The sequence below is a fragment of the Hypanus sabinus genome, chromosome 7, assembly GCF_030144855.1.
Source record: "Hypanus sabinus isolate sHypSab1 chromosome 7, sHypSab1.hap1, whole genome shotgun sequence".
NCBI classification, from domain to species: Eukaryota; Metazoa; Chordata; class Chondrichthyes; order Myliobatiformes; family Dasyatidae; genus Hypanus; species Hypanus sabinus.
Window position 1 is genome coordinate 145,423,642 of NC_082712.1, and position 17,696 is coordinate 145,441,337.

The window sequence follows — 17,696 nt, forward strand, 5'->3', positions numbered from 1 at the left end:
TATGTTTTGGAGTTACAACACACAACAGCACAAACCCACAGTTTGTCTTTCTCTCCAATGCTTTCTCTTCATACTGAAGAAATATTTCTTCACAATGGAGGGAGTTCTGACTGCTTTCCAGTTCTCTTCAAATCTGCCTAACTAACCATTAAATATACCTTATGTCTTGTGTATTCACAAGGTGTGGAAAAAGAATAGTACAGATCATCTTAAAGTATTTGCAGGACAGAGAAATCTGATTAACATCAGAACAAATGTTGATGGGAACTATCAAAATATTTTACATTGCAAGATCAAATCATTTACAATAAACTGCCAGAGACATCCTATATTCATTATATATTAACTTTTTAATCACCATTACTTCTCACAAAATTTACCTCCTAAGACAAAGTGAACTTAAATTCCTTATGACTGCAATGGAAATAATACAGAACAATAAAATTCCCAATGGGCTATTCCAGTGTTTAGTGGCAATTGCTGAAAAGTAAAACAGACTTCTAAAAGGCTTGTAACAATGTTGTTTTTTTTCTTCCACATTAACTTCAATTCAACTTTATTTGAAAGCTTGCATTATTCACAAGTGCAAACTATATTATTCCTGGTTCAGTGTGAACATCTGTTCATTTGCACAAAAGGGAAATAATACCTTTGAAAGGTTGCAGCAGCAGTGATACATCTCAAATTTCAAGACTCATGCCAAATCAAAATCTTAGCTCTTAAAATGAAAACACAAGTCAGACTGAAGTACTCACCCTTGCTGTGGATCAAGAGCAATGGCCCTTGGTTGATCAAGGTCCTGCCAGAAAAGGACTTTACGATACATTCCATCGAGATTGGCAACTTCTATCCGATTAGTTTCAGAGTCAGTCCAGTACAGCTTCTTGCCTAACCAGTCACAAGCTAATCCGTCTGGAGAAACGAGACCAGAGATGATCACTTTTTGGGATTTCCCAGTTAGATTCACATGTGTCTGTTTAATGGCTTCTTCGCTCACGTCAGTCCAATAAATCACCCCTTCAGCATACAAAAAATCAACAGCAGCTGCATCCTCCAGACCACTGACTACGACAGTCGATTCAGGTTTCACTGACTCTGCATCGACCAACCTGACATCGCGCCGATTAGCAAAAAGCAGCAGGGGTGACGCTGAGGAGAAACAGGAAAACATAGTTAATTAAATTCCCACGATATTTTGGAAGATTTTAAATCTTGCTCCACCCCAATCCATTTATGACCACACATCAATTCTTGAACATTTCCTACCCAGAAGCCAGAAAAACACTTCAATCTCAAACTTATGCCTAGCTGATGATGGAATATGCATTCATTACCCACAACCCCCAGCATAATCTTGAAGTGATACTGACACGTGTTTACAACCTTTATCTTGGAAAGTTAACAAATCATACATATACTTCAAATATTGCTCTAAAATATTTGTCACTAGAAAGCATATCCATATGCAGTAAAGGTTAAATACTGCACATCATGAGAACTTTATTATGGTCTTGCCAAATTAATATACAGTGACATGCAAAAGTTTGGGCACCCCGGTCAAAATTTCTGTTACTGTGAATAGCTAAGTGAGTAAAAGATGAACTGATCTCCAAAAGTCATTAAGTTAAAGATGACACATTTCTTTAATATTTCAAGCAAGATTACTTTTTTATTTCTATCTTTTACAGTTTCAAAATAACAAAAAAGGAAAAGGGCCCGAAGCAAATGTTTGGGCACCCCGCAACACCCCCTTTGGCAAGTCCCACAGCTTTCTGTAGCCAGATAAGAGTCTTTCAGTTCTTCTTTAGGGGATTTTCACCCATTCTTCCTTGCAAAAGGTTTCTAGTTCTGTGAGATTCTTGGGTCCTCTTGCGTGCACTGCTCTTTTGAAGTCTATCCACAGATTTTCGATGATATTTAGGTCAGGGGACTGTGAGAGCCATGGCAAAACCTTCAGCTTGTGCCTCTTGAGGTAGTCCATTGTGGATTTTGAGGTGTGTTTAGGATCATTATCCTGTTGTAGAAGCCATCCTCTTTCACCTTCAGCTTTTTTACAGACGGTGTGATGTTTGCTTCCAGAATTTGCTGGTATTTAATTGAATTCATTCTTCCCTCTACCAGTGAAATGTCCCTTGTGCCACTGGCTGCAACACAAGCCCAAAACATGATCGATCCACCCCAGTGCTTAACAGTTGGAGAGGTGTTCTTTTCATTAAATTCTGCACCCTTTTTTCTCCAAACATACCTTTGTTAATTGTGGCCAAAATATTCTATTTTAACTTTATCAGTCCACAGGACTTATTTCCAAAATGCATCAGGCTTGTTTAGATGTTCCTTTGTAAACTTCTGATGCTAACTTTTGCGGTGAGTACACAGGAAAGGTTTCTGAAGACTCTTCCATGAAGGTCATATTTGTGCAGGTGTCGCTACACAGTAGCACAGTGCACACCACTCCAGAGGCTGCTAAACCTTCCTGAAGGTCTTTTACAGTCAAACGGGGTTTTTGATTTGCCTTTCTAGTAATCCTACGAGCAGTTCCCTTGGAAGATTTTCTTGGTCTTCTAGACCTCAACTTGACCTCCACCGTTTCTGTTAACTGCCATTTCTTAATTACATTATGAACTGAGGAAACGACTACCTGAAAATGTTTTGCTATCTTCTTATAGCCTTCTCCTGCTTTGTGGGCATAATTTTTTTTAATTTTCAGAATGCTAGGCAGCTGCTTTGAGGAGCCCATGGCTGCTGATTGTTGGAACAAGGTTTGAATAATCAGTGTATTTATAAAGCTTTGTAATTTGCATCACCTGGCCTTTCCTAACTATGACTGTGAACAAGCCATAGCCCTAACAAGCTAATTAAGATCTGAGACCTTGGTAAAAGTTATCTGAGAGCTCAAATCTCTTTGGGTGTCCAAACTTTTACATGGTGCTCCTTTCCTTTTTTTTCCACTCTAAAATTTACAAAACAAAAATAATACACTAACCTTGCTTAAAATGTTGAAAAGAATGTTTCATGTTTAACTTTCCGACTTTTGGAGATCAGTTCATCTTCTACTCACTTAACTATTCACAGTAACAGAAATTTTGACCAGGGCGCCCACACTTTTGCATGCCACTGTATATTAGTTACACTGGAGCAATACTTTGGTTACATATTGGCATATATATGCCTTTGGACTCGGGGCAGAGAATGATGGTGGAATTGTTTTTGATTTGCAAACCTGAAAACAATGGTGGGCCACAGGGATTAGTGCTGGAGCCATTCCTAATTGTTATTCAATGCATTGGTGATGTGGATATGAATGCAGAAGGTACAATTAATTAAGTTCACATAAAACATAAAAATGAATGGTGTCATGAATAGTGAAGCAAAGCAAAGGCAGATTGCAGTGATTCCTACTAGTTGTACAAATCGGTGATGAGACCACACTTGGAGTGCTGTGTACTGCACATTTTGGTCACCCTGTTCTAAGAAAGACATGGTTAAATTGGAGAGAGTGCAGAAAAGATTTACATGTTTTATAGGGCCTGAGTTATATAGAGAGGTTTATTCCTTGAAGTGATGGAGATGGAGGATGATCTTAAAGTAGTGCTTAAAATTATGACAGACATATATAAGCTGGATGGCCTTTTCCCAAAGGTCAGTGAGTCCAAAACAAAGGGCCATAGATTTAGGGTGAGAGGGAAAAGATTTCGCAAGTGGTCTGAGGGGCAACTTGTTCATGCAGAGAGAGCTGAGTATATGGAATGAGCTGGCAGAGAAAGTAGTTGAGGTAAGCGGAAGAGTATCATTGAAAAAAAATACTTGACTAAGTATATGGAGGGATGGGGCTCAGATGGAATTAGGCCAACTGCAGGAAACTGGGATGAGACAGATGGGTCCTGTGGCCAGCATAGATTAATAGGGCCACGACTATCAATACTGAATTGACCTGTGACTGTCTATGCTGCATTGCTCCATGTTGCAGTAAGAAGAAAGGACAAGGATTGGTGAGGGAACCTTGGGTTTGGCGAGGTGGTAAATTTAGACAAGAGAAAAAAGTAACATACATTAGGTTTAGGAAGCTAAGTTCAAACAGAGCCCCAAAGGATTATAAATAAGCCAGAAAAGAAATAAAGAAGGGTATTAGGAAAGCCAGGATGGTGCATGAAAAGCCCTTGGGTATAAGGATTACAGAGAATCCCAAGGCATACAAAAATACATAAAGCAAGAGGATAACTTAGCAGTGGATAGGACACTCAAGAATAAAGGAGGGAAGATGTGTTTGGTGGCAAAGGATGTTGGTGAAGTCTTAAATGAGTACCCTGCATCAGTACTTAACAAGAAGGATTTAGAGGATAGGGATATCCGTATGGTAAACAACCAAGGTCATTGTTTTCATTAGCCAGGATGGAAAATATTAGAGTGAGGAAATAAAACATCTTCATAAAGTATTTGTTAGGCCTCAGCTGGAGCACGATGTACATTTCTGGACACTAAACTACATGAAAGATGTGAGTGCAATGGAGAAATTACAAGGAAGACTGACTAAGGTGTTGCCTGCGATGGAGCATTTAAATTGTGATTAGAGACTTGATGTGTTGAGCTTGTTTTCCTTTGAAGAGAAGAAGTTAAGGATAGTCTGACAGAGGTATATCAAACTATGACTATAGATAGGGTAGATGGTAGAAAACCTTTCCCCACAGCAGAGATATTGAAATCTAGAAGGCATAGATTTAGATTGAGGGATAAAAGGAAGTTTTTTTCCCCCAAGGCTGGAATGTGAAATGCATTTCCTAAGAAACTAGTGGAGGGAGATACTTTTGTACCATCAAATTAGTACCTTGATGGCACCAAATCACAAAAGCATAGATGGCTTTATTCCAGGTATAAATGGAATGGGTATTCCATTGTGCTGAATTATGCCAGGCTCTACAATTCCAAACTCCAATTGCCAATTGCTTGTAGATTACTATTGCAATATAAAATGTCCATTATTAGATTTTACATACAATCTAAACAAGCAAAATGACTATTTTTCAGTTTCAGTCATTTCAATATATTTTGTCCAGCTAATATGGCCTCTCAGATGCTAAGGCTATTGGGGAGAATTTAAACTAGAACTGCTGGGGGTTGGGAACCAAACTAAAGTGTCAGAGGAAAGGGAGGTTGGCTCACAAATAGAGAAAGCTTGGAGACAGTGCAAAAGTGGGTATAGGCAGATAATAAAGATGGTTTGAGATGCTTCTATTTTAATACGAGGAGAATCATGAACAAAGCAGATGAGCTTAGAGCGTGGATCAGCACTTAGAGCTATGATGTTGTGGCCATTCCAGAGACTTGGCTGGTGCATGGGCAGGAATGACTATTTCAAGTGCCAGGCTTTAGATGTTTCAGAAAGGACAGGGAGGGAAGCAAAAGAGGCACTGTTGATCAGAGGTAGTGTCACGGCTGCAGAAAAGGAGGAAGTCATGGAGGGGTTGTCTACGGAGTCTCTGTGGGTAAAAGTTAGGAATAGGAAGGGGGCAATAACTCTTCTGGGTGTTTTTATAGACCACCCAATAGTAACAGTGACTTCGAGGAGCAGATAGGGAGCCAGATTCTGGAAAGGAGTAATAATAACAGGGTTGCTGTGGTGGAAGATTTTAATTTCCCAAATATTGATTGGCATCTCCCTGGAGTGAGGGTTTTAGATGGAGTGGAGTTTATTAGGTGTGTTCAGGAAGGTTTCTTAACACAATATGTAGATAAGCCTACAAGAGGAGAGGTTGTATTTAATCTGCTGTTGGGAAATGAACCTGGTCAGGTGTCAGGTCTCTCAGTAGAAGAGTATTTTGGAGATAGTCATCACAATTCTATCTCCCTTACCATAGCATTGGAGAAGGACAGGAACAGACAAGTTAAGGAAACGTTTAATTGGAGTAAGAACTGTGAGGCTATCAGGCAGGAACTTGGAAGCATAAATTGGAAACAGATGTTTTCAGGGAAACATATCGAAGAAATGTGGCAAATGTTCAGGGGATATTTGCGTGGCATTCTGAGTAGGTACATTCCAATGAGACGTGGAAAGGATGGTAGGGTACAAGACCTGTGATGCACAAAGGCTGTTAAAAATCTAGTCAAGAAGAAAAGAAGAGCTTACAGAAGGTTCAAAAAACTAGGTAATGATATGAATCTAGAAGATTATAAGGCTAGCAGGAAGGAGCTTAAAAATGAAATTAGGAGAGCCAGAAAGGGCTATGAGAAGGCCTTGGCAGACAGGATTAAGGAAAATCCCAAGGCATTCTACAAGTATGTGAACAGCAAGAGGATAAGACGTGACAGAATAGGACCAACCAAATGTGACAATGTTAAAGTGTGTATGGAACCAGAGGAAATATCAGAGGCACTTAATGAATACTTTGCTTCAGTATTCACTACGGAAAAGGATCTTACCAATTGTAGGGATGACTTGCAGTGGACTGAAAAGCTTGAGAATGTAGCTATTAAGAAAGAGGATGTGCTGGAGGTTTTGGAAAGCATCAAGTTGGGTAACTCACTGGGGCTGGTCAAGATGTACCCCAGGCTAATGTGGGAAGTGAGGGAGGAGATTGCTGAGCCTCTGGCAGTGATCTTTACATCATCAATGAGGACAGGAGAGGTTCTGGAGGATTGGAGGGTTGCAGATGTTGTTTCCTTATTCAAAAAGGGGAGTAGGAAATTATAGGCCAGTGAGTCTTACATCAATGGTTGGTAAGTTGATGGAGAGGATCCTGAGAGGCAGGATTTATGAACATTTGGAAAGGCATAATATGATTAGGAATAATCGACATGGCTTTTCAAAGGCCTTATGACCCTGATTGAATTTTTTGAGGATGTGACTAAGCACTTTGTTGAAGGTAGAGCCGTAGATATAGCTTATATGGATTTTAGCAAGCCATTTGATAAGGTACCCCATGCAAGGCTTATTGACAAAGTAAGGAGGCATGGGATCCAAGGGGACATTACTTTGTGGATCCAGAACTGGCTTGCCTACAGAAGGCAAAGATTAGTTGTAGATGGGTCATATTCTGCATGGAGGCCAGTGACCAGTGGTGTGCCTCAGGGATCTGTTCTGGGAACCCTACTCTTTGCGATTTTTATAAATGACCTGGATGAGGAAGAGGAGGGATGGGTTAGTAAATTTGCTGATGACACAAGGGTTGGGGATGTTGTGGATAGTGTCAGAGGTTACAACGGAACATTGATAGGATGCAAAACTGGGCTGTGAAGTGGCAGATGGTGTTCAACCCAGATAAGTGTGAGGTGGTTCATTTTGGTAGGCCAAATATAAAGGCAGAATATAGCATTAATGGTAAGACTCTTGGCAGTGTGGAGGATCAGAGGGATCTTGGGGTCCGAGTCCACAGGACACTCAAAGCTGCTTCGCAGGTTGACTCTGTGGTTAAGAAGGCATACAGTTCATTGGCCTTCATCAATCGTATGATTAAGTTTAAGAGCCAAGAGCGAATGTTGCAGCTATATAGGACCCTGGTCAGACTCCACTTGGAGTACTGTGCTCAATTCTGGTCGCCTCACTATAGGAAGGATGTGGAAACCATAGAAAGGGTGCAGAGGAGATTTACAAGGATGCTGCCTGGATTGGGGAGCATGCCTTATGAGAATAGGTTAAATGAACTCAACCTTATCTTCTTGGAGCGACGGAGGATGGTGACCTGATAGAAGTGTACAAGATAATGAGAGGCATTGGTTGTGTGAATATTGAGGCTTTTCCCCAGGGCTGAAATGGCTAGCACAAGAGGGCATAGTTTTAAGGTGCTTGGAAGTAGGTACAGAGGAGATGTCAGGGGTAAGTTTTCTACACAGAGAGTGGTGAATGCATGGAATGGGCTGCCGCCGGCGGAGGTGGAGGCAGAAACAATAGGGTCCTTTAAGAGACTCCCGGATAGGTACATGGAGCTTAGAAAAATAGAGGGCTATGAGTAAAGCCTTGGTAGTTCTAAGATAGGGACACGTTCGGCACAGCTTTGTGGGCCGAAGAGCCTGTATTGTGCTGTATGTTTTCTATCTTTCTATGTACAATGAATGAACGTTCACCTTTAATTTCTTGGATGTGTTTAAGCTATTGTGAAAGAGTGGAACATGCGCATTTTCTTCACAGACATACCCAAAATTCATAAAATTCTTGAAAATTTTAACATGTACTTTCATAATAATCATACATGCTTGCATACATAGTTGAAGAAAAAAGACAACAGCCTTTCAGTGGCATCCTTCTGAATACAAACTGTCGACTTAGCAATAGTTCCAGTGGAAATATGGGGGCAGGAATGCAAACATGTCACATCGAATTAATTAGTGTAGTCGCTCACTTTGCCATACGGTTGGAAAGGGATGCTTATCCACCATGTAAAAAAGGTTGCTCAGAAATACTGCAGTAAATTAAACACCAAGAGTCAGAAAAAAATACAATACTATTGCTAGAAATTTGAAGGGAACAATGACTGGAAAAATAAGTGCTATTCATGCCTTCGGGGTTTCAAATGCCAGTTGACAATTATCACAGATACAAATAAATCAACAAAATGCTGCATGTTCTTTATCAGGAAGCCAGAAACTACAACTGCTTGAACTCTGAAATAAATGTGACCCAGCAAGTTAAGTAGCAGTTGTGAAGGAGAAAAAAAGTTAACATACGAAATCAGTGACCTTGCATTGGAACCAGGTCATCCACCCAAATTACTTAGTATTTTTTGTCATTGTACAAAATTTATTTCTCTGCAAAGCCTGGGGGAATTTAAAGCTCCCTTGGACTATATGCGTTGTTGGATTTAGCTGCATTTGTACATACAGCATTTCTCCAGTCAGTGTGGAAAAAAGTACTGTGGACATAAATTACAAATCCAACAGATCGTGAAGGCCTATCAGTTTCCTTGATAAACGCAGGAATGAATGGTTACTAGGCGTAGACAGGAATGCAGAGCTGAGGTTACAATCAAAGCAGTCATGATTTTATTAATGGTAGTGCAGACTCAGGGAGCAAAATGTTCTTATATTCATAGGTCTGTTTTATTTAATTTGCAGTTTGTCCTCTATTACACATTGGTTTTTTGTCAGTCTTTGTATATTTATGTATAGTTTTTCATAAATTCTATTGTATTTCTTTATTTTTCTTATAAATGCCTGCAAAAAATGAATCTCACAGTACTATATGGTAACATATACATACTTTGATAATAGATTTACTTAGAGCTTTAAAACATGTTTCTGGCCTAGCATTGTAAGATCGATTCTGCAAGGAAATGTTTGAGAACAGGGTGCAGAACTTCAAGCCCTACAGCTGAGATGGAAAGTTTAATGTTGGCTATGCGCATATCTGAAATTACTTTAGCAAAAGGATATCATTTGAAATTAGTGGACAGTCTACAGGCTGGAACTGCCGGGAAGCTCATCAGAGATAGTGGGAGAGAGTAAACATTGTGCCAGGAGTCCAAGGGACCACAAATTCACTGAAAGGTACAGTCCCTGACTGAAAAATGCCTGGTGGGAAGGAATGATCCCTGGTGTATAATGCAAGTAATGGGGAGATGAGCTGGTGACTGGCATGACCCATGAAGGAAGGAAGACAGTAAAGACTATAGAGACTCTAGGATGTCTTGTAAGAATCATAGGATATATTCCTGCTCCTCCTGATCCTCAATGATTCTAAAGAAAATATACATTTTTAAACGTAGCCTCTTCTTACTGATTTGTAACAACCATACCCATACCCCCGCATATCCACAATTGCAAAATTTGAACGTTAAAATATTCTTGTGGTGCTGCTTGTCTTCCATAACCATGAGAAATTCAGCAAATGCTGGAAATCCAGAGTTACACATGTAAAATGCTGGAGGAACTCTGCAGGTCAGGAAGCAGACATGGTAAGGAATAGAGTCAACATTTTGGACTGAGACCCTTCATCAGGACACATCCTTCATCCATACCTACTTAAAGTTACTGACCTTGGCAGAGTGGGAGTTGCTGATGGGTCAAGGGATTAATATTTTTATAGCCCCACTACTTTCAACACTATTCTCACAAGGTAGTAAATTGATACAAGTAATCTAACTCAATAACCTAGACCTTGACCTCAATACTTTCTTGTGCAATTGCTTCCTCAATTTCCTTACTTCAGATTGGCCACAATATCTCTTCCATGATCTCCATCAGCACAGGTGCGCCACGAGGCTGTGTGCTTAGCCCCCTGCTTTACTCACTTTACACTTATGACTGTGTGGCTAACCATAGCTTCAATGCCATATTCAAGTTTGCTGACAACATCACTGTCATAGGCCAAATCAAAGGTAGTGAGGAATATAGGAGGGAGATTCAATATCTGGCTGAGTGGTGCCATAACAGCAACTCAAAGTCAGTAAGACCAAAGAGCTGTTTATTGACTTTCGGAGAAGGAAATCAGAGATCATTCAGACCTCAATGGGGGGAGGGGGGGTCAGCAACTTTAAATTCCTTGATGTTTTTATTTCCAAGGACCTGTACTGGGCCCAGCACATAAAGACAATTACTATGAAATCACAGCTGCACCTCTACTTCCTAAGGAGTTTGCGAAGATTTGTCATGATATCTAAAGGTCTGACAAACTTCTACAGATGTGCAGTGGAGAGTATATTGATTGGCTGCATCACAGCCTGGACTAGAAACAGCAGTGTCCTTGAACAGAAAATCCTATAAAAAGTAGTGAATAGAGCCTAGTCCATCATGGGTACAGCCCTCCCCACTACAGAATGCATCCACACCAAATGCTATCGCAAGAAAGAAGAATCCATCATCAGGAACCCCACCACACAGGACATGCTCTCTTCTGGTTATTGTCATGAGGAAGAAGGTACAGAAGCCTCAGGCCTCACACCAGCAGGCTCAGGTTAGTTATTATCCCTCAACCATCAGGCTCCTGAACCTGGGGATAACTTCACTTCATCATTGAAATATTTCCACAACCTATGGACTCACTTTCAAGGACTCTTCATCTCATGTTCTGAACATTTATTGCTTATTTATTTATCATTATTATTTCTTTCTTTTTGTATTTGCTCAGTTTGTGCCTTTTACACACTGGATGAATGCACAAGTTGGTGCGGCCTTTCATTGATTCTATTATGGGTATTAGTCCATTATGGATTTATTGAGTATTTCCGTAAGAGAATAAATCTCAGTGTTGTATCTGGTGATATACAAGTACTTTGATAATAAATTTACTTTGAACTGTTCCTGAACCTGGTGAGGGTATCTAATGATGGCTGCTACTTTCCTGCAACAATGCTCCTTGTAGATTTGCTCAACAGTGGGGTGAGTTTTATCCCTGGACTGGGCTATATCCGCAACTTCTTGTAGAATTTTCCATTCACATGCACTGGTGTTTCCATACCAGACTGTGATGCTGCCAGTCAATCGTTGCCACACATCTATAGTAGTTTGTCAAAGTTTTAGATCTCATGCCAAATCTTCGCAAACTCCTAAAAAAAGTAGAGGTGCTGCTGTGCTTTCTACATAATTGCACTTGTGTGCTGGGCCCAGGACAGGTCCTCTGAAATGAGAACACCAAGGAATTTAAAGTTGCTGACCCTCCTCACCTCTAATGAGGACTGGTTCATGGACCACTGGTTTCTTCCTCCTATAGTAAAAAATCAGCTTCCTGATTTTGCTGACATTGAGTGAGAGGTTGTTGTTGTGGCACTAATCAGTCAGATTTTTAACCTTCCTTCTACATGCTGATTCATCAGCACCTTTGATTCAGCCAACAACAGCGGGGTCAACAGCAAACTTGAATATGGCATTGGAGCTGTGCTTAGTTACAGCTCATAAGTGTAAAAGTGAGTAGAACAGAGGGCTAAGCAGATAGACCTGTGGTGCGCATGTGCTGATGGAGATTGTGGAGACGTTGTTGCCAATGTGAATTGAATGGTGTCAGCAAATGAGAAAATCAAGAATCCAACTGCATGAGGAGGTATTGAGGCCAAGGTCTTGAAGCTTCTTGATTAATTTTGAGGAGATGATATTGCATGACGAGCTGCAGTTGATAAAGAACATCTTAATGTATGCATCTTTCCTGCCCAGATGTTGCAGGATTGATTGAAGTGCCATTGAGATGACATCTGTTGTGGAACTGATGCATTGCTAGAGAAGATCCAAGTCACTTTGTGACAAATAAAGCTAATTTCTTAAAGCCTTTAACATATCCTGCCCATAATTTTGTATCTAATATCTCATTTTTAAACTCCACATTTCCATTTGGATTAAGGGGCAATGCACTAAGTGTTTTAAAATCCAAAGAACAATTTTCTTTCCCAATCAGAACAGGATTTGAAAGATCATTATCAACAAGTACTTACACCTGAATGTAAGTACAAGAAACAAGAACTTAACAGTATGCACATTGTCAATTTGGCTCATGACATTTAGAACTTCAAGTAGTATGCAAAAATTACTTCTGGATTAAATTGTGTTCATTCCCATGGAAAAAGGCATAGTTCTAGAGAATTGCATATTTTTTGTTTCAAATATAAAAATATTTAATCGGTTTGTTTGGTCTTGTGTTATTCTTAATATTATATTGAAACTTTTAATAATCAAAATGGTATACTCAATTATTAATAGTTTTTTACTGTTACTGGAAAAACCATTAGTTAGGTTTGACAGCTTGTGCAGGCTGTGGAACTTGCCCAAGTTTCAAAGGAATTTGCACTGGACGCTCCTGCATGAGACAGGATCATTCCTATCAGGTCAGTGTCAATTTTATGGAGAAGCTCTTGGCAGGGAATCCAGTTGAATTTAGCTAGTAGCTCATAATGCTTAGCAACCTGTAGACTGCTGATTGCACTGAACAGGATGACACTGTATTCCTTGAAATGGTAAAAAAAAAACTCATCTTGGAAATATAGTTGGAAGTGCTGATCAAATGGAATACTTTGATTTTACATTATTATCTTTTGAAAAACATACTTATCTATGAACAAAGGTGTATTGTGTATTTAATATTTCAGTAATATGTTAGTAATATTGTAAATGTATTGTTTGGTTAAGCATTCTTTGCTTTTTACATTATGTATTGTGGGTTATGTGTAAAAGTACATAAATGGCATGCAGTATGTCATACTACCACTACATGAAATGTGTCTACCTCGCTTAAAATAAAAATGAACTAAGGCTCACATTTCTTGACTCCAATGTTTTCCTTTCAATTTGTTTTTATGTTTTGGAGTGGCGATGAAGAAGTTTTAAACAAACCCAAGACAACTATATACCTGATGAAGCGCACTGAAAAGTTCAAGTTAAAGAAAAGTGCAGCAAGTCATTTGTGCTTAAAAAACATCACAGCATGTTTTCCTCGGAAAGAGAAGAAATGTTAGAGTTTAAAATAAAGGCCAAAAATGGAAGAATTCACAGATTCATAAACAGAGAATACCAGGTGATAACAATTATTTTAAAAAAGAGCAGAAGTGGCTGGCTATGTCAGAAAGATGGATGCTTTTGATTACATAATGGATGACTGGCTCATGTATACTGAGCTAATTGAGCAATATTTTGAAGCAAATGAAATAGTCAATGAGAAGCGATTGCCAGTTTTGCTGAGTCCATTGGCTTAAAAGGCATATAGTTTACATAATTTAACTGCTCCAACCAAAACTAGATGCAATGAACTTTGCCAATATTGTGAAAGTAATGCAAGAACATTAAAAGAATGCTTTAGGTTTCATAAGTTGAATCAAAAGGAAGGAAAGTCCATTTCAGCTTATGTGGCTAAACTAAAGAGATTGTCTGAGCATTGACAGCTTAATGATGCACTGAGATATCACTTAGTTTATGAGAAAATTGAGAATCTTATAAGAAAGCATTCAGAAATTGCTCCTAACTGAAGTACAATTCACATTTAAAAGAGCAGCTGAGATTGCTCTATCAATGGAAATGGCAGACAGAGACGTAATTGAGTTACAGTCAGGAATAAAAGTGAGCATGAACAAAACTACAATATCCAAAGAGAAACTGGACTGGCCAAACAATTGTGTTGCCAGTGTGCTAGGGGTTTACATACATCAGACCAATGCAGATTTAAAGGCGAAACTTGCAGAAAATGCAATAAACTAGGGCACATGCAAAGATCATGCCAGGCACACAAAAATAAATTGCCTGCACAGGGAAAAGATAAAGACAAACAATTCAAGAAGTTCTATAAAAAGAGCACTAATCTGCATGCTGTTGATGAAAAATCTGATCATGATGGGAGTGACACAGACTGAGTAGTCTTGAGATTTATTGTGAAAACTAACAATAGATGAGCAATATAGCTTGAACCTGAACTGAATGGCAAATTAATTAAAATTGAATTCGACTCTGCTCAGCTGTTTCAGTCATTCTACAAAATGAGTTTGAATGGCATTTCAAAGATACTGCACTGAAGCCTGCAGATATCCAACTCAGAAATTATACTGGAGAAAAAGCAAACTCCTGTAGGAATGACATTTGTAACAATGAGACACAGAAAACAACAAACCATTCAAGCTTATATGTGGTTAAAAACAGGAGAGTGGCATTATGGGGATGCTGTACGTTTTAGCATCCCAAACAGTGCATGACAAGCTTCACTGCGGAGGAGACAACTACAACTTGATTGAAGATCCATATGCAATTTACATGCCACATCCCCGTAATAGAATCAACTGAAAGCAAATTAAGAAAATTAGTGGATGGTGCCACAGTAGAGCTCAAGGATGACATTGGAAAACTGAAACATATCAAGGGTAAAACAGTGTTAAATGAAATTGCCACCCCCAAGTTTTACAAAGGCCATCCATTTCCTCATACCATCCGTGATAAAGTAGCCAGTGATCTCAATCACACTGAGGCTTTCCAAGGCTGAGTGGAGTCAGTAGTCAAGAAGAATGAGTCTGTTAGGATCTGTGTTGATTTTATGGTCATCATTAACCCAGTATAGAAAGTAGATCAGTACCCTTTGCCCAGGATAGAGGATATCTTTGCAAACTTTTCTGGAGAAAAACACTTCAGCAAAGTGGACTTAGCTGAGGTCTACATACAAATGGAAATGGAAGCAGAGTCCGAAGTGTGTCTCAACATAAACACTCACAAAGGGCTTTATCACTATAATACTTATTTTTGGGGTGGCATCTGCACCTGCACTCTGGCAGAAAGCTATGGACCAGGTGCTGCAAGGTTGCCCAGGCCCTCAGTGTCACCTGGATGATGTCATTATTACCAATAAGGATGACAAAGAACATCTCCAAATTTTCAGGACAGTGCTAAAATGATTAGATTACATGCTCAAAGCAAGTGTGAATTCTTTTAACCTAGCATCACTTACTGTGGTCACATTATTGACACACAAGGATTACATAAGTGCGCTGAGAAAATTCAAGTAATGGTGGATGCCCCAGGACAAAGGACACGTCACAGTTGCAGTCCTTTTTAGGATTTGTCAATTACGACAGCAGGTTCCTGCCAAACTTGGCTCCTGTGCTCCACCCCTTGAATTCATTACAACAAATGACAATGGACAAAGCAGTGTGAGATGGCTTTAAAGAAGATAAAAGAAATGGTGACCACAGACATTGTACTCACACATTATGATCCACGTCGTCCATTGAAGCTTGCCATGCACTGTTCGGGATACTAACACATACAGAAGAAAGGTGTTCAGAACTGTTAAGACCAATTACTGCAGTCCCAGAGTCCTACAATCACCACGGAGGAGGCCCCAGAACCTGAGATTGTTTCACAGTCACAAGTCTCTCCTGCCAAGCAGAGTGACCCACCCTCCACCCCCACCATGTCAGGAAAGACGTTACCCCACAAGAGTAAGAAATCCTTCACAGTGATTAAATCTTTCGGCCTGAATGGGACAATTTAAAATGTACCATGTTGTGGATGTCTGTTTAGAAGTTGTATTATATTGTATAGATAGTTGAAATGCATTCTATTTTGAGTTGGAGTTTAAAGCTAAGCAGAGAGGAGTGTTGTGTATTTACCATTTCAATAATATTTGAGAAATATTGTAAATATATTGCTTAATTAAGCATTCTTTGTTGTTTACATAATGCATTGCAGGTTACCTGTAAAAGTTCGTGAATGGTATAGGTCATCACATGATCACATGATATGTGCACATCTCACTTAACGTAAAGGCAAATTAAGCCTCGCATCTCTCAGCTCCCTTGTTTTCCTTTCAATTTGTTTCTATCTTCTGGAGTTACAACGCATAACAGGATGTCCGTGAAGTAATTTGGCAATTTTGTGGTTACATGATTGATACTGCAATTTTATCTGTATGATTTTTAATTTACTTACTTGAGTACAATTTCCTCTGTGACTATGCTGAGATTTGAACAGGTCTAAGGATCAAAATCTGGATGATAGTCAAAATCTTGAATTGTATGCTACAGTAAATCACTGCATATTAGGCATTGCAATACCCTATCATCTTCAAGGTAGCAATGCTCCATCAATCAATACAGTTAATAATTTGTGTTCTTATGTCATACCAGCAAATAAAATACATTTAAGCAGTTTTAGTCAAATTGAGACAAAAAAAAACCACAAGTGGATAAAAAGAAAAATTATGGCCAAGATCTATGCCACAAAACTAGACCCAGTTGGCCAAGGTCTAATTTATTGCTACCCTAACGGTCATAAGTCTGGAAAATAATATTATAGGCAACCCCCCCCATAAGTTGAAAGCTTGTAAAAGTTTGTGTTTATTTATATATTTTTCCACATAAAATCTGTGACAGCAAATTTTATTTCTTATATCAAATCTTTGGTTGAATTTATGAATTCTGTAAGTGTGAATTTCATTACCTGAATGGCTATAGTGCGAGGGTTGCCAGCAGTTCAATCAATCAGTAATCAGTAAGTGTTGTTTGTGAAACTACTGAAAATCTTATGAGGACACCTTTCTATCGTAACTTTCTCCAAAGAGGCAGAAGCTTCTGGAATTTGCACACTCGCCAATGTTGCAACGTGCAGAGCAGTTGGTCAAATACTATAATTCTTAATGAGGTACCAACCAATATTATCTTTGCTACATATGTTACACTGACTTCATACAAGTCTGTCACTCATGGGACAACACCAGACATCTGTTCAACAATGCATTCAACTGTAGCAGCACTATCTGTGAACCAATGTGCTGGAGTTGGCGTGCATCCAAAATTCTTGGTTCGACCTGGAATCCAGAGCCTCACATACATCCCCTTCCAGGGCCTGCACTGCAAGACTTCCAGAAAGACAGTAGGAGTCCAGGAACACCCAGAAATAATGGTAACACTAACTGCCTAAGAAATTGCTTCTGTTATCTAACAAATATTTGCAAAGACGTTTCCTTTCTTGTCACAATTTGCACTTTAAAAGCAGAAAAACTTCTTAAGGTTCACTATGAAACAATCTTTGTCACCAAGTCTCAAAATGTGGTAAAGATCAAAATCAAAGAGCTAAGTTTTGAGGAAAGTCCTGAAGAGAAAAGAGCTGCGGAAAAAAATTTAAGAGTTGACTGAGAGCTAAGGGTCTAGGCAGCTGAATAGGACAGCTGTCAAAGGTGGAGCAACTAAAACAGGGAATATGCAAGCCAGTAATGGAGCAGTGGAAAGATAGATTGTTCAGTCAGAGGGAGTTACAGAGATAGTGGAGTATTTGAATTTCATATCTAATAGTTGTAGAATAAGCATAAACAG

At 39.3% G+C, this 17,696-nt stretch overlaps 1 protein-coding gene across 2 annotated transcripts in view; it reads right to left on the minus strand.

The window, feature by feature from the left end:
- Window positions 1-17,696, minus strand: part of LOC132397298 (low-density lipoprotein receptor-related protein 5-like) — a 235,999-nt gene that overhangs the window by 191,810 nt on the left and 26,493 nt on the right. For both annotated transcript variants that reach the window (XM_059975886.1, XM_059975885.1), the window contains exon 2: window positions 756-1,149. In XM_059975886.1, the coding sequence (XP_059831869.1) occupies window positions 756-1,149 (394 nt within the window). The remainder of the gene's footprint in view (window positions 1-755; window positions 1,150-17,696) is intronic.